The following is a 15,309-nucleotide window of genomic DNA, read 5'->3' on the forward strand; positions in this document are numbered from 1 at the left end:
TCACTTAGCATAATACACTCTAATTCCATCCACACCGTTGCAAATGGTAAGATTTCGTTCTTTTTGATGGCTGACTAATATTCCCTTGCATATATATACCACATTGTCTTTATCTATTCATCAGTCAATGGACAGTTGGGCTCTCTCCATAGTTTGGCTATTGTTGATAATGCTGCTATAAACATTGGGGTGCATGTGCCCCTTCGAATCTGTACTTTTGTATCCTTTGGGTAAATACCTAATAGTGCAATTGCTGGGGCGTGGGGTAGTTCTATTTTTAATTGTTGAGGAACCTCCATACCGTTCTCTGGAATGGCTGCATCAGTTTGAGGATTTTCTACATACACAATAAATAAAGACAGTTTTACTTCTTTCCCAGTCGAAATGCCCCTATTTATTTTTCTTGCCTATTATAGGCTAAGACCTCCTTGTGTTGATTAGAAGTGATGAGAGTGGGCATCTTTGCCTTATTCTTGACTTTGGGGGAAAACATTAATCCTTTCATCTCTACCTGTCTTTCCTAACAGCCATCTTGTTCTGCTTTTGTGGACAGTAGAACATTTCCCTTTATCTGGGGACAGCAATTCTAGGGTTGGATGGTTCGTTTAGATTTCCCATCCTCCCTGTGTCTCTGATTCGGCCAAGTATTTTGTTTGTGTTGCTTTTGTTTGTTTTTGTTTTGTTTTGCTTAGATGTTTTTGTTTTGATTTTCCCTTTCATGTTATGGCTTTTCTCAAATGGACTTACATCACTTTTCTGACTTTTCTATTTGAGAACGAGATATTGCAGGCTGCTGGTTAGCCCACAAAACTTTTCTTCCTGGGTACTTGGGTGCCCAGCTAAAGAATACATTTCCCAGCCTCTTTGGTGACTAGATGAGGTCAGGTACTCAATTTTTCATCAATAAAGTAGAGTGGAATTTGTATGTGCTGCTTCTGACCCGTTTGCTTAGCAATTTTGTTGTTTTCCCTTCCTGCGAGCTGGAACATAGATGGCCCATGGTTAGGTAAAGACAGTCTTTTCAGGGATGGCCAACCAATGAGATGAAAGGAAACTAGGCCTGTGAATGGCCCATGGAGCAAAAGAAATTAACTTCTATTTTCTTTAGCCCACTCACTGTATTTGGGGATCTCTTTGGTCCTGTAACTTAGACTTTGCTCTAACTAATATCCCAACTAATTCAAGCACTGAAGAGCTTGGTTAGAAGCTTCATGTGGATGAGGGCTCACTCAGTGGCGGGTTTCACTCTAAGGTAGTGACTCTCCAGGTGGCGAGCACTGTTGTACCTTCTGGGAATAGAACAATGAAGACAGCTATCATAGAGCCTGCATTCTGACAGCCAGAGGAAACAACTGTGCTTGGTTAGGGCCAACCCATACCCACCTGAAGAGTGCTGTTGAGGGTATCTCTGGTCATTCGATTGTGCCAAGTGGGGACAGAGAAGAGGAGAGAAATGCAGGAAAAAGAAGTTGAAAGAACCCAATCCTACCAGACTCCAGAAATAGGCCTAGTTTTGTTAAAGTGAAGCGTCCATACAGTACTTAGGTAGGACCCTAGTTAAAAATGCAAAACCTGAGTCTAATCATGAGAAAAACAACAGACAAACCCAAAATGAGAAATACGCTTTCTGTTTGTTTTAACCTAATAAAATACAAGGAAGGCTGAGGACACTTTTCAGATTAAAAGAGATGAGAGAGACATGAGAAATAAATACCGTACCTAATATTAGACTGCATCCTGTATGGGGGTGGGTGTGTGTGGAGATTCTACAAAGTTCATTATCGGGTCAATGGATAAAATTGGAACGCAGAGGATAAACTTACTTAAATCATGTAAGAGGAGGCCCCTATTCTTAGAAAATACAGAGAGAAGACGGGAGGAGACAGGGAGAGAACAAATAAAAACAAATGGAGCAAAATGTTAGCAACAGATGAATTTGAATAAAGGACTTATGTGTTCTTCGTATTATTCTTGCAACTTTTCCATATAAGTTTGTATTGTGTCCAAGAGGCCCCGACTCTAAAGCGGGCCCCTTGACTAAATCAGTGCATGACCCTGAATGTATCCCTTCCGGTCTCTAGTCCACGTTTTCTAGTCCAGATGGTTCTAAGTTTCTTTCTGGTTCTGGCAATTGACGTCCCACGACTCAGGGCATTTCCTGGAAGGACTTTGGAAAGATGGCCCCATTTGCCTCCCTCCAGGTCCCTCAGCCCGCCAGTTATCTCACCACAACTCTCTCCAAGGTGCTCACCCGTCCTCCTTCACGAGCTGTAAACTTGCCCCAGCCCATCCCTGCCACCGGCCGCGCGCCCAGCCACTCTTTCCGGGGCCCTAGGGCCCATCTCCTGGCAGGTTCTAGCATAGGTTCTAGACAGGCACGTGCATGTAACCCCAAGAAACTACAGCCCCCAAAAGGCTTTGCGACAACCCCTCCGTGTTTACCACCAGAGAGGAAAGGCTTTTCAGCGCGGGCCAGACACCGAATGGCATTTTGGGAATTGTAGTTCATTTGGGAAGAGCCGGGGAACGGGGGGGGGGGGGGGTCAGGCCGAAAGCCACCCTTCCCAGAACGCACAGCGCTCTCCCCCACCAATCGGAGGCCCGGATCTTGGAAGGGGGCGGGGAAGAGAGCGAGCTGAGCAGCGCATGCGTGGTACGTGTGGCTGGGGAATTCATGTGGAGGTCAGAGTGGAAGCAGGTGAGAATGGAGGGGAGCGGCTCCGGCCGCGTTCCGGGCGTCTCTGCAGCTCCCCGCTGCGTTCTCGTTCACAATTTGGGCGGGTGGGGTGCGTGCATGGGTCCGTCTCGTGTTGGAGGGGAGAGGGTGTGACCCCGGGACCAGCGGGGGTTGCGTCGAGCGAGGAAGGTGTGTATGGGGGCGGGGTGAGGAACAATCCAGAAGCTGTATTAGAAATGGAAAGGTCGGGACTGGGTGTCTTGGCCTCGGGAAAGGAAAACGGAAATGCGCGGGGAGTGATCAAGGAAGATTCGGGAGTTGAGGTCTTGCCGGGCGGGAGGGAGGATTTGAATCTGAAGTGGACGACGACGCTGGGGCGGGGCATTAAAAAGTTAAGTGCGGGGTGGGGGAGGGCCCTGCCTGGGTGGCTCAGTCCGTTGGTTGTCCGACTTGAGCTCAGGTCATGATCTCGGGGTTCGTGGGTTCAAGCCCCACATGGGCTCTGTGCTATCAGCGCAGAGCCTGGAGCCTGCTCTTGATTCTGTGCCTTCCTCTCTTTCTGCTTCCCCCTCAAATAAATAAGCATTAAAAAGAAATTAAGAAAAAAATTAAGTGCGGGAGTAGATTCCAGTTAGGTCAGTCGGGCTCCCGCCCACCCCGCCTCAGCCCCGCCCTCCCACTTCTTCCAGGGTTCTCCCTTGCAATGCAGCTATGGAGAGCGTTTTTGCTCCTTTGGTTCTTCTGGTATCTTGGTCCCAGAATGTCGCCCACCTCCCGCTTCCATATTAACAGTGAGGTGTTAAGCTGTGCCTTCCAGGATTAGACCTCCAGGTGCTAATCCTGGTTCCACCACTAAAGAGCTGTGTGATCTTAGTCTCCTCTTGTAACCTTGCTGGGTGCCTCAGTTTCCTCATCTGTAATAACCTCCCTCATAGGGGTCGGTGTGAGGATTAAATAATTGCCATTCGAAGACTGCCTCCTGATATAAAAGCTAGCTGTTACTGTTACTTTTGCTGTTGGAATCACCATGTAGCGCATTCTGGGAGTTACTTTTCCAAACCAGAATTGCACAGAACCAACCACAAAGCAAGCCTTTGTCTTGGGGCTTGCTTGCCCAGGAAATGGGAGGGTGGTTTAGTGTGGTGCTGAGTTCTCCGTGGGTGTCAGGCCCACGTCTCATTCCCATTATTGAATCAAGTGCCCCAGTCCCCAAATGGGAAAAAAAAATTTTTTTTAATTTTATTTTTAATTTTTTAAAATTTACATCCAAATTAGTTAGCATATAGTGCAACAATGATTTCAGGAGTAGATCCCTTAGTGCCCCTTACCCATTTAGCCCATCCCACCTCCCACACCCCCTCCCATAACCCTCCGTTTGTTTTCCATATTTATGAGTCTCTTCTGTTTTGTCCCCCTCCCTGTTTTTATATTATTTTTGCTTCCCTTCCCTTAATGTTCATCTGTTTTGTCTCTTAAAGTCCTCATATGAGTGAATTCATATGATAATTGTCTTTCTCTGACTAATTTCACTTAGCATAATACCCTGCAGTTCCATCCACGTAGTTGCAAATGGCAAGATTTCATTCTTTTTGATTGCCGAGTAATACTCCATTGTGTATGTGTGTGTGTGTATATATATATATACCACATCTTCTTTATCCATTCATTCCCTCGATGGACATTTGGGTTCTTTCCATACTTTGGCTGTTGTCGATAGCGCTGCTATAAACATGGGGGTGCACGTGTCCCTTAGAAACAGCACACCTGTATCCCTTGGATAAATACCTATAGTGCTATTCCTGGGTCGTAGGGTAGTTCTATTTTTAGTTTTTTGAGGAACCTCCATACTGTTTTCCACAGTGGCTGCACCAGCTTGCATTCCCAAGAAATGGAAAAAATTTAAAAATTTTTTTTAATGTTTTTATTTCTGAGACAGAGAGAGACAGAGCATGAGCAGGGGAGGGACAGAGAGAGAGGGAAACACAGAATCCGAAGCAGGTTCCGGGCTCTGAGCTGTCAGCACAGAGCCCGACGCGGGGCTCGAACTCACGGACTGTGAGATCATGACCCGAGCTGAACAGTCGGCCGCCTAACTGCCTGAGCCACCCGGGCGCCCCAGAGATGGAAAAAATTTTAAAGCAGAAGAATTGATAGTACACTTCTCCAGGCTCTAGAGTTATTTATTAGGTGGCCTTCAGTGCGTGATTTTGAGCTCTCAAGAGTGGAGAAATAAATAGCGAGCCCGCCTGGGAAGTGAATATGGTGCCTCAGAGAGGGCTTTCTCTTACGGATTTCGGGATCAAGCTGTTTTGTTTTGTCCCCGCCCCCCGCCGTAGGTGTGAGTGGGGTCCAGCAGGAGGCGACATGGCTGCCAAAGTGTTTGAGTCCATCGGCAAGTTCGGCCTGGCCTTAGCCGTGGCAGGAGGAGTGGTGAACTCTGCCTTGTATAATGGTGAGGCTCCGAGGGGTGGTGGTGGGGCACTGCCTTTTGCCGGATTTCCATTGGCCTGCGTGGCCCGTGTCACACTTGTGATGGCGGCTGTTGACTGTGAACGTGTGTGAGACCAAGGGGGGGGCTCACCTGCCATCCCACACCATACGGTTGCCTTGTCACTAGATCCTCTGCCCTCGTGGCCGCAGGTCCTCTGCGAGCCTTTGTTCACAAAGAGCCTCCCAGACCACGTGCCGGTCGGACATTTCCAGCTACTCTTGTTGGTTTGAAGTGACGCTGCGGCCGAGTGTCGGGGTCTCACAGGAGACCCCGTGGAGAGAGCTCATTGGATCCCTCGGCCGCGTGTGAAGTAACCCAGCGAGGGCTTTAGACCTTCGGTGACCTTGTCTGGAGCTGGATCTTTGGCTCTGCTGCAATTGGGTCGTTCCAGACAAAATACCTTTTGAGGCGCATCGCCCAGCTTTTAACAGCGCGACAGGGGCTCCCGCTGGCTTTTTGTCTGCTTTCCTGTGCGACCTTAGGCGAGCCATCCCCTCCCCCCCCCCAACTCCCGCCCCAGGCCTCAGCTTCTTCATTGGTCAAGCAATAGGACGAAACTGGTTTATGTCTAGGACTCCCTCCAACTCCGGTAGTCTCTAGCTTTCGTGATTGGAAAGTGGCGATAGATGGACCTCCCTCATGCGTGACTATCTAGCAAGAGGAGGATAAGTCTAGAGCGAAGATCTTTGGAGCAACTCTGAAGTCTCCTGAGGCAGAGACACAGAGCCGCCGACGAGAAAAGCTTAACTTGGTTTAAACGGCGCTGCTTTATGCTCTGATGTCCGCAGCACAACTGGAGAGTAATCACCGTCACTGATTTCTCTCTGAACCCAGAAATCCTTAAAGCCTGAGAGAAACTGTGCCCTTGGAAAGAGTGGGACCTTCCAAATGTTAGGGGTTCCGTGGCTAGGTTAGGGTGCAGCTTCTGGGAGCACTGGCTTAAATTGGAACCAGGATGGGACGGTAAAGACCTTGGTGAGTTTGGGAACGAAGTTTGGGGAGGTGATTTCCTGGAAACGTGTTGGCGGGTGGGATGGTTAATCGGAACAGCGGCCGCCAGTTTCCAGGGAAAGGATGCTGAGGAATTGATCCTGTTTACCAGAGTCCTTGGGAAGACCGTGGGGTGGGAAGGGATGGCTGAGTTCTGGAGCTGCGTGGAAGCCTCTAGAGGCAGAAGTGTGGCAAGATGGAGCCGGGGGAGGGGAGACTTAAAAAAAAAAATAACAAGAAAGCGCCAAGGAGCTTTCAGAGGTAGCCTTTTTGGTTAAGAGGCAAAGGGATTTTTTTTTCTGTCTTGTTCTCCTTCACTCCTAGTGGACGCTGGGCACAGAGCTGTCATCTTTGACCGGTTCCGTGGAGTGCAGGACATTGTGGTGGGAGAAGGGACTCACTTCCTCATCCCTTGGGTACAGAAACCTATCATCTTTGATTGCCGCTCTCGACCGCGTAACGTGCCAGTTATCACTGGTAGCAAAGGTGAGTCTCGGGCGCCTGCGTGGCTCAGTCGGTTACGCGGCCGACTTCGGCTCAGGTCATGATCTCGCGGTCCGTGAGTTCGAGCCCCGCGTCGGGCTCTGTGCTGACAGCTCAGAGCCTGGAGCCTGTTTCAGATTCTGTGTCTCCCTCTCTCTGACCCTCCCCTGTTCATGCTCTGTCTCTCCCTGTCTCAAAAATAAATAAAACGTTAAAAGAAGAAATTAAAAAAAAAAGAATGCTAAGCAGAGTATTTATAAAAAAAAAAAAAAAGGTGAGTCTTGCCCGTGGGTCCCGCGAGGTAGCGTGTGGAAGGGTTACCGTAGGATCCAGAAGAGGCCAGACCTCCCCGGAGAACTCCCTTGTAAATTCCTCCTGGAGAGATTTTAACACGGATTCAGAGAAATATGTACAGCGCACAGACAGCTGTACAAATTTAGGGAGATCCACAAAGATAGACTTCGAGAGTCACGGAGCGCTCCAGTCTTAAAGAATATGCCGGATGTGCCTCTGCTCCGTCAGTCACCCCTTCCGGTCAGTTCTCGTTCCCCAGGGTGACGATGTCAGCCGGTCTCCAGCCATCCCCTGTGCCTTCACAGCCGGCTTCCCCTTGGCCTTGTTCTCCAGGGCCTCTGTCTCCAGCAGTGCTGGCCTCCCACGGGCTGGGGCCGGGTCCCTGAGGGCGGTCTCCTGTGTCTGGCATGCCGCTGGGTTCCCGGCGAGCCCCAAACGAATTGCCCTCACTGCTCTCCTGCCGTCCTACCCACAGGGGTGCCCAGGCAGTAAACAGAATAGCAGGGATCTTTCTGCACGGCGAAAGGTGAGGGTCGTGTGGCTGCTGGGTTTATTATCTGGGGAACACTCGAGGCCTTGGGTGCCATTCCCTGGCCGATGTGTGCTTACGGTGACCGTGCCAGGTGTCAGGCTGGGTCGCAGGGTGGGGGTGGTGCGGAGATTTCAGAGGTGACTAAAGCGGGGGCCCCTGGGGAGCTCAGTGTCGCTAGGGATGTAGACGTGTGGACAGACAGTTACGGTAAGCGTGGCTTGTCCTGCAGGCAAGGGCATGGGGTGGAGGCGAGTGGAGAAGAAAACAGCTCGCCCCCACAGGTGGCTGCGCAGGCTCCCGAGAGGACCTTAGCTTGAGCTGGGACTTTAGCGAGAGACCTGTGTCGGGCAGAGGAGGGGACAGGTCAGTTGGCATTTCGCAACCTGGCCTGTAGCTCGCGGCTACGGGGTCTGGCTCGCGTCCTACAAAAGGGAGATCAAAGGGTGGGGTTAATCGAGAAACGTATAATTTTAACTTAAAAGCGTAGCTCTCAACTTCCCACCTCTTAGGGATTGCGCTCGCTGTTGTGCGGCACCTGTTTGTAAGGACGCGTTGTAAGGACGTCTTCAGAACTGTTGATAGGAACTTCCAGAAATCAGGAGTGTGTGCATCTCCCGCTTCCCTGGGTGGCTGGGTCAAAACTTCCCCGTGCGTCCGTGTCATTGAGGACCGCAAGCAAGCTGACCGTGCTTTAGCCTTGGGCAGGCCTGAGCTGTCAGGGGACGTTGTAATTAATGTTGTGCCCCCTGTTCCCCGCCCCCCCCCTTCGCCTGGATCAGGTCACGAGAAGCATGTTCCAGATGAGTCCGATAACCCCTTCCATCTGTTTGCATTTGACCCAGCGCTGTCCTGTCTGATTTCTCCTTCGCTTTCCCCTAGCGTTCCTGGAAGGCAGATGAAATCACCCCCCGTTCTTACAGACCAGGAGATAAGCTGAGATTGGCTAAGGCTGAGGTCACACAGTTAGTAAACAGGACGGGACTGCAGCCCAGGCCTTCGGACTGACTGCCGGTCCAGCCAGAGTGGACTGTCTCCGCTGGGCCCACGAGAACCTCTCCAGGGCAGACTCCTGAGTGGGGCCTTGGAAAGGCTTCACGCTAAAACTCTTGGCATTGGCCTGTTTCATTAAAACACGCACTGTTCCACTGTCCCGCGGTACCTGTCACGCACGTACTCGGAATTGCTTTTATCAGAGGACATGCATTCAGGACGGACTGAGAAGCTGTCCTCCCCAGGAACCTTTAAGAATTCCTGACTCCGGGGCTCTGCTGGGTTCGCTAACCAGGAAGCTGTGCGTAGGGGCCCCTGCCCTCTAGGGTCTTAAAATCAGCAACTTGACGCAGCAATTGTGGCACCCTTGGGGTAGGAGGGGTCACATAGGAGTGGTTTCGATCGCTAACTCCGGCCTTTGTCCCCTACCCTAAGATTTACAGAATGTCAACATCACCCTGCGCATCCTTTTCCGGCCAGTCGCCAGCCAGCTTCCCCGCATCTTCACCAGCATCGGGGAGGACTACGATGAACGGGTGCTACCGTCCATCACGACGGAGATCCTCAAGTCCGTGGTGGTGAGTGACGGGGCCTCAGCCTAGAGTGCGGTCCCCCAGAGATAGACAGGTGCCAGGAAGAGCGCGGTGGCGGGAGGCTTGGGATGTGGCTCGTCGTTTTCCCTCCTGCCCTCTCTGCTTCCTCATCGCCATCCTCACCGGGCCCCCTCTGCCCTCCCTTGGAACCAGGCTCGCTTCGATGCCGGGGAACTGATCACCCAGAGAGAGTTGGTCTCCAGGCAGGTGAGCGATGACCTCACAGAGCGAGCAGCAACCTTTGGGCTCATCCTGGATGACGTGTCCTTGGTAAGATGCTTGTTGGGGGGGGAGCCTGCGAGGGAGGGGCTGCGGTTCTTGTTCAGGTGCTTGGCCCCATTTCCAGGTGGACGCTAGTAGGTCCTGCCTTCCACGTGCCCAGACAGGCGACTTGAAAACATGGAAACTTCTCTTGGGGCGCCTGGGTGGCGCAGTCGGTTAAGCGTCCGACTTCAGCCAGGTCACGATCTTGCGGTCCATGAGTTCGAGCCCCGCGTCAGGCTCTGGGCTGATGGCTCAGAGCCTGGAGCCTGTTTCCGATTCTGTGTCTCCCTCTCTCTCTGCCCCTCCCCCGTTCATGCTCTGTCTCTCTCTGTCCCAAAAATAAATAAACGTTGAAAAAAAAAAAATTTAAAAAAAGAAAAAAAAAAAAAGAAAACATGGAAACTTCTCGACTGTGAGACGGTCTCCGTGGGTTTATTTTCAGATGAGAGTTGTTTTCCTTTCCCTCTGCCACACACATACTTCTTTTCCTTTTTCTTCTTTTCTTTTCTTTTCTTTTCTTTTCTTTTCTTTTCTTTTCTTTCCTTGCCTTTTCTTTCCTTGCCTTTTCTTTCCTTGCCTTTCCTTTCCTTTTCTTCCTTTTCCTTTTCCTTTTCCTACTTATTTTTGAGAGAGAGCATGATGCCGGGGAGGCACAGAGAGACAGGGAGATAGAGAATCCCGAGTGGACTCCGCACCGTCAGCACAGAGCCCCATGAGGGGCTTGAATCCACGAACCGTGAGATCATGACCTTAGCTGAAGTTGGGACGTTCGCCCGGCTCAGCCACCCAGGCCCCCCCCCCCCCCCCCATTTTTCTTTTGACTTCTAGCCCTACCCAATGGTAGGGTCCCTAACCACTAGATTTTTCACCTCCTCCAAACTGTGAGTGTTCCCCAGAGCTCCCTGAGAAGTAGTGTCTTGTTAACCCTGTTGGATGCCGGAAGAAGCTGCCTAGCGAGACTAGAGAAGGCTCACAGTTTTCCTCCCTAGTGCACACCTCCCAGCCTGACCCCTTGGGATGTCCTCACATTTAGGGTCTGAAGCTCAGTGAGGTGGGCTCTGGGAACCCCCGGTGAAAGGGGATAGAGCGTGAATGAATGGTTCTGTTCCCCAAAGCCCGGTATGGGGCGCAGGGGACATCTCTGAGGTGTAAGTTATCCTCTCGGGACCGTAGAGTGCGTGTATTTATACGACACCGAATGCCATGACTCAGAAAGCAATACAGGCAGGATAGCATTTCAGATCAAGGAGGGTGATGGGGAAGGGGTCGTGTTTCTAGATGCCCTGGGAAAAATCACTGGGAGTGATTTGTTCGGGTGGCGAGGTAGAGGGTTTCCTGTTCGTTCTCCTGTGCGTCGCTAGGGAAAGGCGCCGTTTCCCTCTCGGCGTCTGTGCAGCTGTTTAAACAGTCCTGCTCTCCAGACACCCAGCACTGACCTCGGGGCGCCCCGCTCCCCCTTGTTTCAGTTGCGGGCTCCCTCTGCTGGCGGGATGCCAGGCTGCAGCCATTCCCCTCTAACCCCAGCAGCTCCCACCTACTGTTAACCTAAACGCCTCGCCTGTGAGGCAGTGCTAAGTCAAAACCTAAGGAGAAGCTTGGCGTTCTGCTAGACTTTTAACCACATACTCCATTCGGGGGAAATGCGGGCTGACCACAAGAAACCATATCTAAGAGGTGTGAGGAGAAAATTAGATTTCGGGGGGGATTTGCTGCCCTCACCTGGCCCTTTTAGAAAGGAACTTTATTCCTTAGTTACACATTTCATTTTAAATTTCTCAGGACCGCGTTTTCTTCCCCGGGCTTTGAACACGAGTCCAGAAATGGAACAGGCAGAGTAGAACAGCTGCAGTTGGAAGAGTGAGGAGCGTTACAAGTTGGGGAAGGCAGCGGGACTAGGATTTACTCTCGAGGAGAAGTGTTGAGCTGCTTATGTTTCTCCCTTTTTTCTTATTTTTTTTTTTTTAATCTTTATTTATTTTTGAGAGAGAGAGAGAGACAGAATGCGAGCTGGGGAGGAACAGAGAGAGAGGGAGACACAGAATCCGAAGCAGGCTCCAGGCTCTGAGCCACCAGCACAGAGCCCGATGCGGGCCTCGAGCTCACGAACCGCAAGTTCGTGACCTGAGCCAAAGTCGGACACTCAACCGACTGAGCCACCCAGGCGCCCCTGCTTTTCCTTTTTTTTTAATTAAAAAAAATTTTTTTTTTTGCATTTATTTTTTGAGAGACATAGAGAGACAGAGCACAAGTTGGGGAGGGGCAGAGAGAGAAGGAGACACAGATTCCGAAGCAGGCTCCAGGCTCCGAGCCGTCGGCACAGAGCCCGACGTGGGGCTCGAACTCACAAACCGTGAGATCATGACGGGAGCCGAAGTCAGACGTTCAACCGACCGAGCCCCCCCGGGCGCCCCTCCTTTTTTTAAAAGCAGAGGTTGGGAGGGTGGGAGGAGGGGATGAAACAAATAGAATTTGGTAGCAAAACCAGTGCCGTTCTTCCCTTTATTTCTTCCTTTTTAATAAAACGTGGGTTAAATAATAAGTAAGTCGCTCTAGTCTCGGCATTAAGAGTTGAGCTCTGTTCCCACTGTCTTCTGCCGTCATTGCAGACCGTCGCCTCAGCCAAGTCTCGGTTGTACGTGTTCTTAGGGAAGGTCTGTGGGTAGTCCATTGTAAGCCCTCACCCTAAGCAATAGCTTTACCTGCCTTCCCTCCTAAACCCTTTACCAGAAGCGCTCACACATAGGGAATGCCGTGATTCGCGTTCCACCATTTTTCACCCTCTTCCTGTTTGGTGGTGGGGCTTCCGTGCGAAAGACGGGGATGGTTAATCCATAAGCGGAGAGCATCACGCCCTTGAATCCCTGAGAACCGGCTGCCTCCTTCACTCTCAGGGGCTCAGTTTTCCATCTGGCCTCTCTGGGGGCTTCCAACAGGCCACCAAAGGATGGGCCCTAGTCGGAGGACGGGGGTCCTAGAACCCGCAGCCTCCTCCCCTTGGGAGGTGGTCACTTGAGTAGGTGCCTTCTGGTGCCCACGGGTGGTTGTCTGCTTCAGATCTCCTCGCCGAGGGTGACAATGACGTGCGGGAGCCGTCGAGGCAGCCGAGGCTTCCGGGGTGTGCCCTCGGTGTGGACCCGGATGTGGAGGTGGAAGGGCGTTCTGGCCTCACAGAGGCCTCCAGCTGCTAGAGCCATTCCTGGCCCCTTCCTTCCAGCGGCCACGGGGGCCTCGCGGCAGCGCTGCCTGAACAATTCCACCGCCTCATCTCGCGCTCCCTCTGTCCCCTTAGACGCATCTGACCTTCGGGAAGGAGTTCACAGAAGCAGTAGAGGCCAAACAGGTGGCCCAGCAGGAAGCGGAGAGGGCCAGATTTGTGGTGGAGAAGGTGAGTGTTCAACCAGATGGCAGGGGCCTCTCTCCCCTTTCTCCTGTGCTCAGCCTCCCCGTTTGCTGGGTGGCCTGGAAACTCATCATCTGTCATCTCTTTTTCCGGGATCCTCGGAAGGGGATTGAAGGAACCGCACTCCTACGATTGGTTCCAGAGTCTTTGGGGGCTAGTCAGGGATATGTGAACTTAGGTTCCGAAGTCACCGAAGGGTAATTTTTCTCCCACTTCCCCTAAGATCAAAAACACTCCTCCTCCCAATAAAAATGTTTTCTCCTGGAATATTTTCAGCTTCACTGAGAAGTCGTTTTTAACCGTGGTTACACAAGTGAAAGCTGACAGCGAAAAGGATCAGATGTTGGGCCAGATGCACTATCGTCACTGAAGTTTTTTTCCGGCCCTAAGTCCATCCAGATGTGCCAGAGTGTGGTGGGACAGGAGATAGTTGCCTAGCAGCCTGCTCGTTTGGTCTTTGCAGACGTGTATTTATTTCTTGCTGTTGCTTCCCCCCCGCCGCTGCTGGTTTTTCTCGGGTTAGTCCTAACCCAAGAAGCCTTCGTCCTTTGAATCAAGGTAGAGAGATGTATTGGTGGCCAGCGTTTGATTTTAGAGAGTGTAAACTCCACGTGGACGGGAACTTTGTTGCCCGCCCCCCCACCCACTAATCTCCAGAGCCTAGAACACGCCTAAGACCATGCCTGGAAATATTAGGTGCTCATTTAACATTTGCTGACACGGTACCCGCCTCCCGTGACCTCGGACAGGTTGTGCCCCGCTGATCGATGTCACCCTGCTAATAACGGGTGGGGAGAGCCTCGGAGATCTCATTCAGTTGGTTGCCTGGGCTCCCGGTCAGGATCCAGCTTAGCTCAGGGGCGACTCTAGGGCCCGTCACGCATACGTGCTGCTCCTCCCCAGCTGTCCTGTTTTCATCAAACAGATCTCATTTGTTTGATGAAAGTCCCTTCGACTTGGGGCTGGAGGGAAAGGTGAGCCTGAGGGTGGGTTCTGCCTTTTTTTTCTCCCTCCCGTCTTCCGCGGCTTGGATCCTCCTGGCTCAGAGTAAGGTGGCCGGACTGGATTGCCGTTGACGTTAACGAGAATTTTGAAATAAGACAGATACTTGCGCAGCCAACAGAAAGAGAGCCCTGCAACCATGAGAGGTGGCGCTGCATTGCAGGAAAGCGGAGGACTGGGTGCACGTGCCTGTTGACCCCACCTGGAGGGGGAGGAGGAGGAGGAGGGAGATTCCCAGAGTTCCTTCAGGAGCCGGTGAGGGTGCCTCGCCGAGTCCTTCTGAGGCCGCTGCCCGCCGTTCAGCACCCTCAAGTGTGATCCTGGTTCCCCCCCACCCCCCCACTCTCTTAGGCTGAGCAGCAGAAGAAGGCGGCCATCATCTCTGCCGAGGGCGACTCCAAGGCAGCCGAGCTGATCGCCAACTCGCTCGCCACCGCGGGCGACGGCCTCATCGAGCTGCGCAAGCTGGAGGCCGCGGAGGACATCGCCTACCAGCTCTCGCGCTCCCGGAACATCACCTACCTGCCGGCCGGGCAGTCCGTGCTCCTGCAGCTGCCCCAGTGAGGCCTGCCCGGCCCGCGCCTCCTCGGGCCGCCTGGGCCACAGCCCCGAGGATTCTGAACACCGCCGTCCTTCTGCCCCTGCCCCAGAAATCACTGTGAAATTTCATGATTGGCTTAAAGTGAAGGAAATAAAGTGGAATCGCTTCAGATCTCTAATTACTCTAGCAGACGAAGCTTTCTCATTCTTCCCATTTCCACCCACTTTCTGAGCCACCTCCTCCCCCCAGATTGCCAAGTGCCTACGCAGCCCGGGGCAGAAGAAAGGGCTGTCGTGCACAGCACGGGTCTCCGTGTTTTCCGGCGGTTCCGACACAGGCCCGGCTGAAGAGGTGCCAGGGAGGGTCAGAGAGGAAGTAATCTGTCTCTTGCCGTAAGGCTGATGCTCTCGAACTGTGGGAACTGTGGGGCCGGCGGAAGCAGGTGTGAACAGCTTGAAGAATCTGCCCCTGTGACGGTGGGTGGGCCTGATTCGCTGCCCCCCCCCCCCCCCCCCCCAGGGTCCTGCAACTGGGACGGGCTTGGACAGCGAGCGAGCGGGCCTGGACTGAGATGTGAGTCCGGCCGAAGGCTTCCTGTCCACCCCCCACCTCGGTGTCTCAGGACACCCGACGGATTCCAGCTTGAAGGATTGCATCCTGCCGGGGGCCGAACGTGCCTGCCAAAGACGTGCATCCTGTGCTCCTGGCTCCCTCGTCCAGAGACTGCCCTTCTCGAGGGCTCTGTGCCTGCGCTTTGAAGGAGGCGACCTTGGGAAGAAAGCGAATGTGTGTAAATTGCCGTCAATAAATGACACCCAGGCCTTCCAGCCCGGTCTTAAAAAGGGTTTGTGGTTCTGTTTGTGGGAGCCGTGGGATCAGAACCGAGCATTCTAGAGTTGGCGTGTGCACGTGTGTGCGTCGCCAGCTGGGACAGACTCTCCAGCGAGGCAGAAAATGCTTCGGTTTCAGAAAGCACCACCTTGGGCTGTGTCCCAGATCCGTCCCCCGCCTGAAATGAAATGAATCTCAAGTCGTGCCAGGTGAGGGGTGGT

At 52.6% G+C, this 15,309-nt stretch overlaps 1 protein-coding gene across 1 annotated transcript; it reads left to right on the forward strand.

Moving 5' to 3' along the window:
- Nucleotides 1-2,628: 2,628 nt before the first annotated feature.
- Nucleotides 2,629-15,099, forward strand: PHB (prohibitin). Its single transcript, XM_030296008.1, has 7 exons — nt 2,629-2,698; nt 5,014-5,129; nt 6,483-6,644; nt 8,893-9,035; nt 9,204-9,320; nt 12,604-12,699; nt 14,068-15,099. The coding sequence occupies exons 2-7, from the start codon at nt 5,042-5,044 to the stop codon at nt 14,278-14,280; spliced, it is 819 nt and encodes a 272-aa protein (XP_030151868.1). The 5' UTR covers nt 2,629-2,698; nt 5,014-5,041; the 3' UTR covers nt 14,281-15,099.
- The last annotated feature ends 210 nt before the right edge of the window (nt 15,100-15,309 follow it).

The sequence above is a fragment of the Lynx canadensis genome, chromosome E1 (assembly GCF_007474595.2).
Source record: "Lynx canadensis isolate LIC74 chromosome E1, mLynCan4.pri.v2, whole genome shotgun sequence".
Classification (NCBI taxonomy): domain Eukaryota; kingdom Metazoa; phylum Chordata; class Mammalia; order Carnivora; family Felidae; genus Lynx; species Lynx canadensis.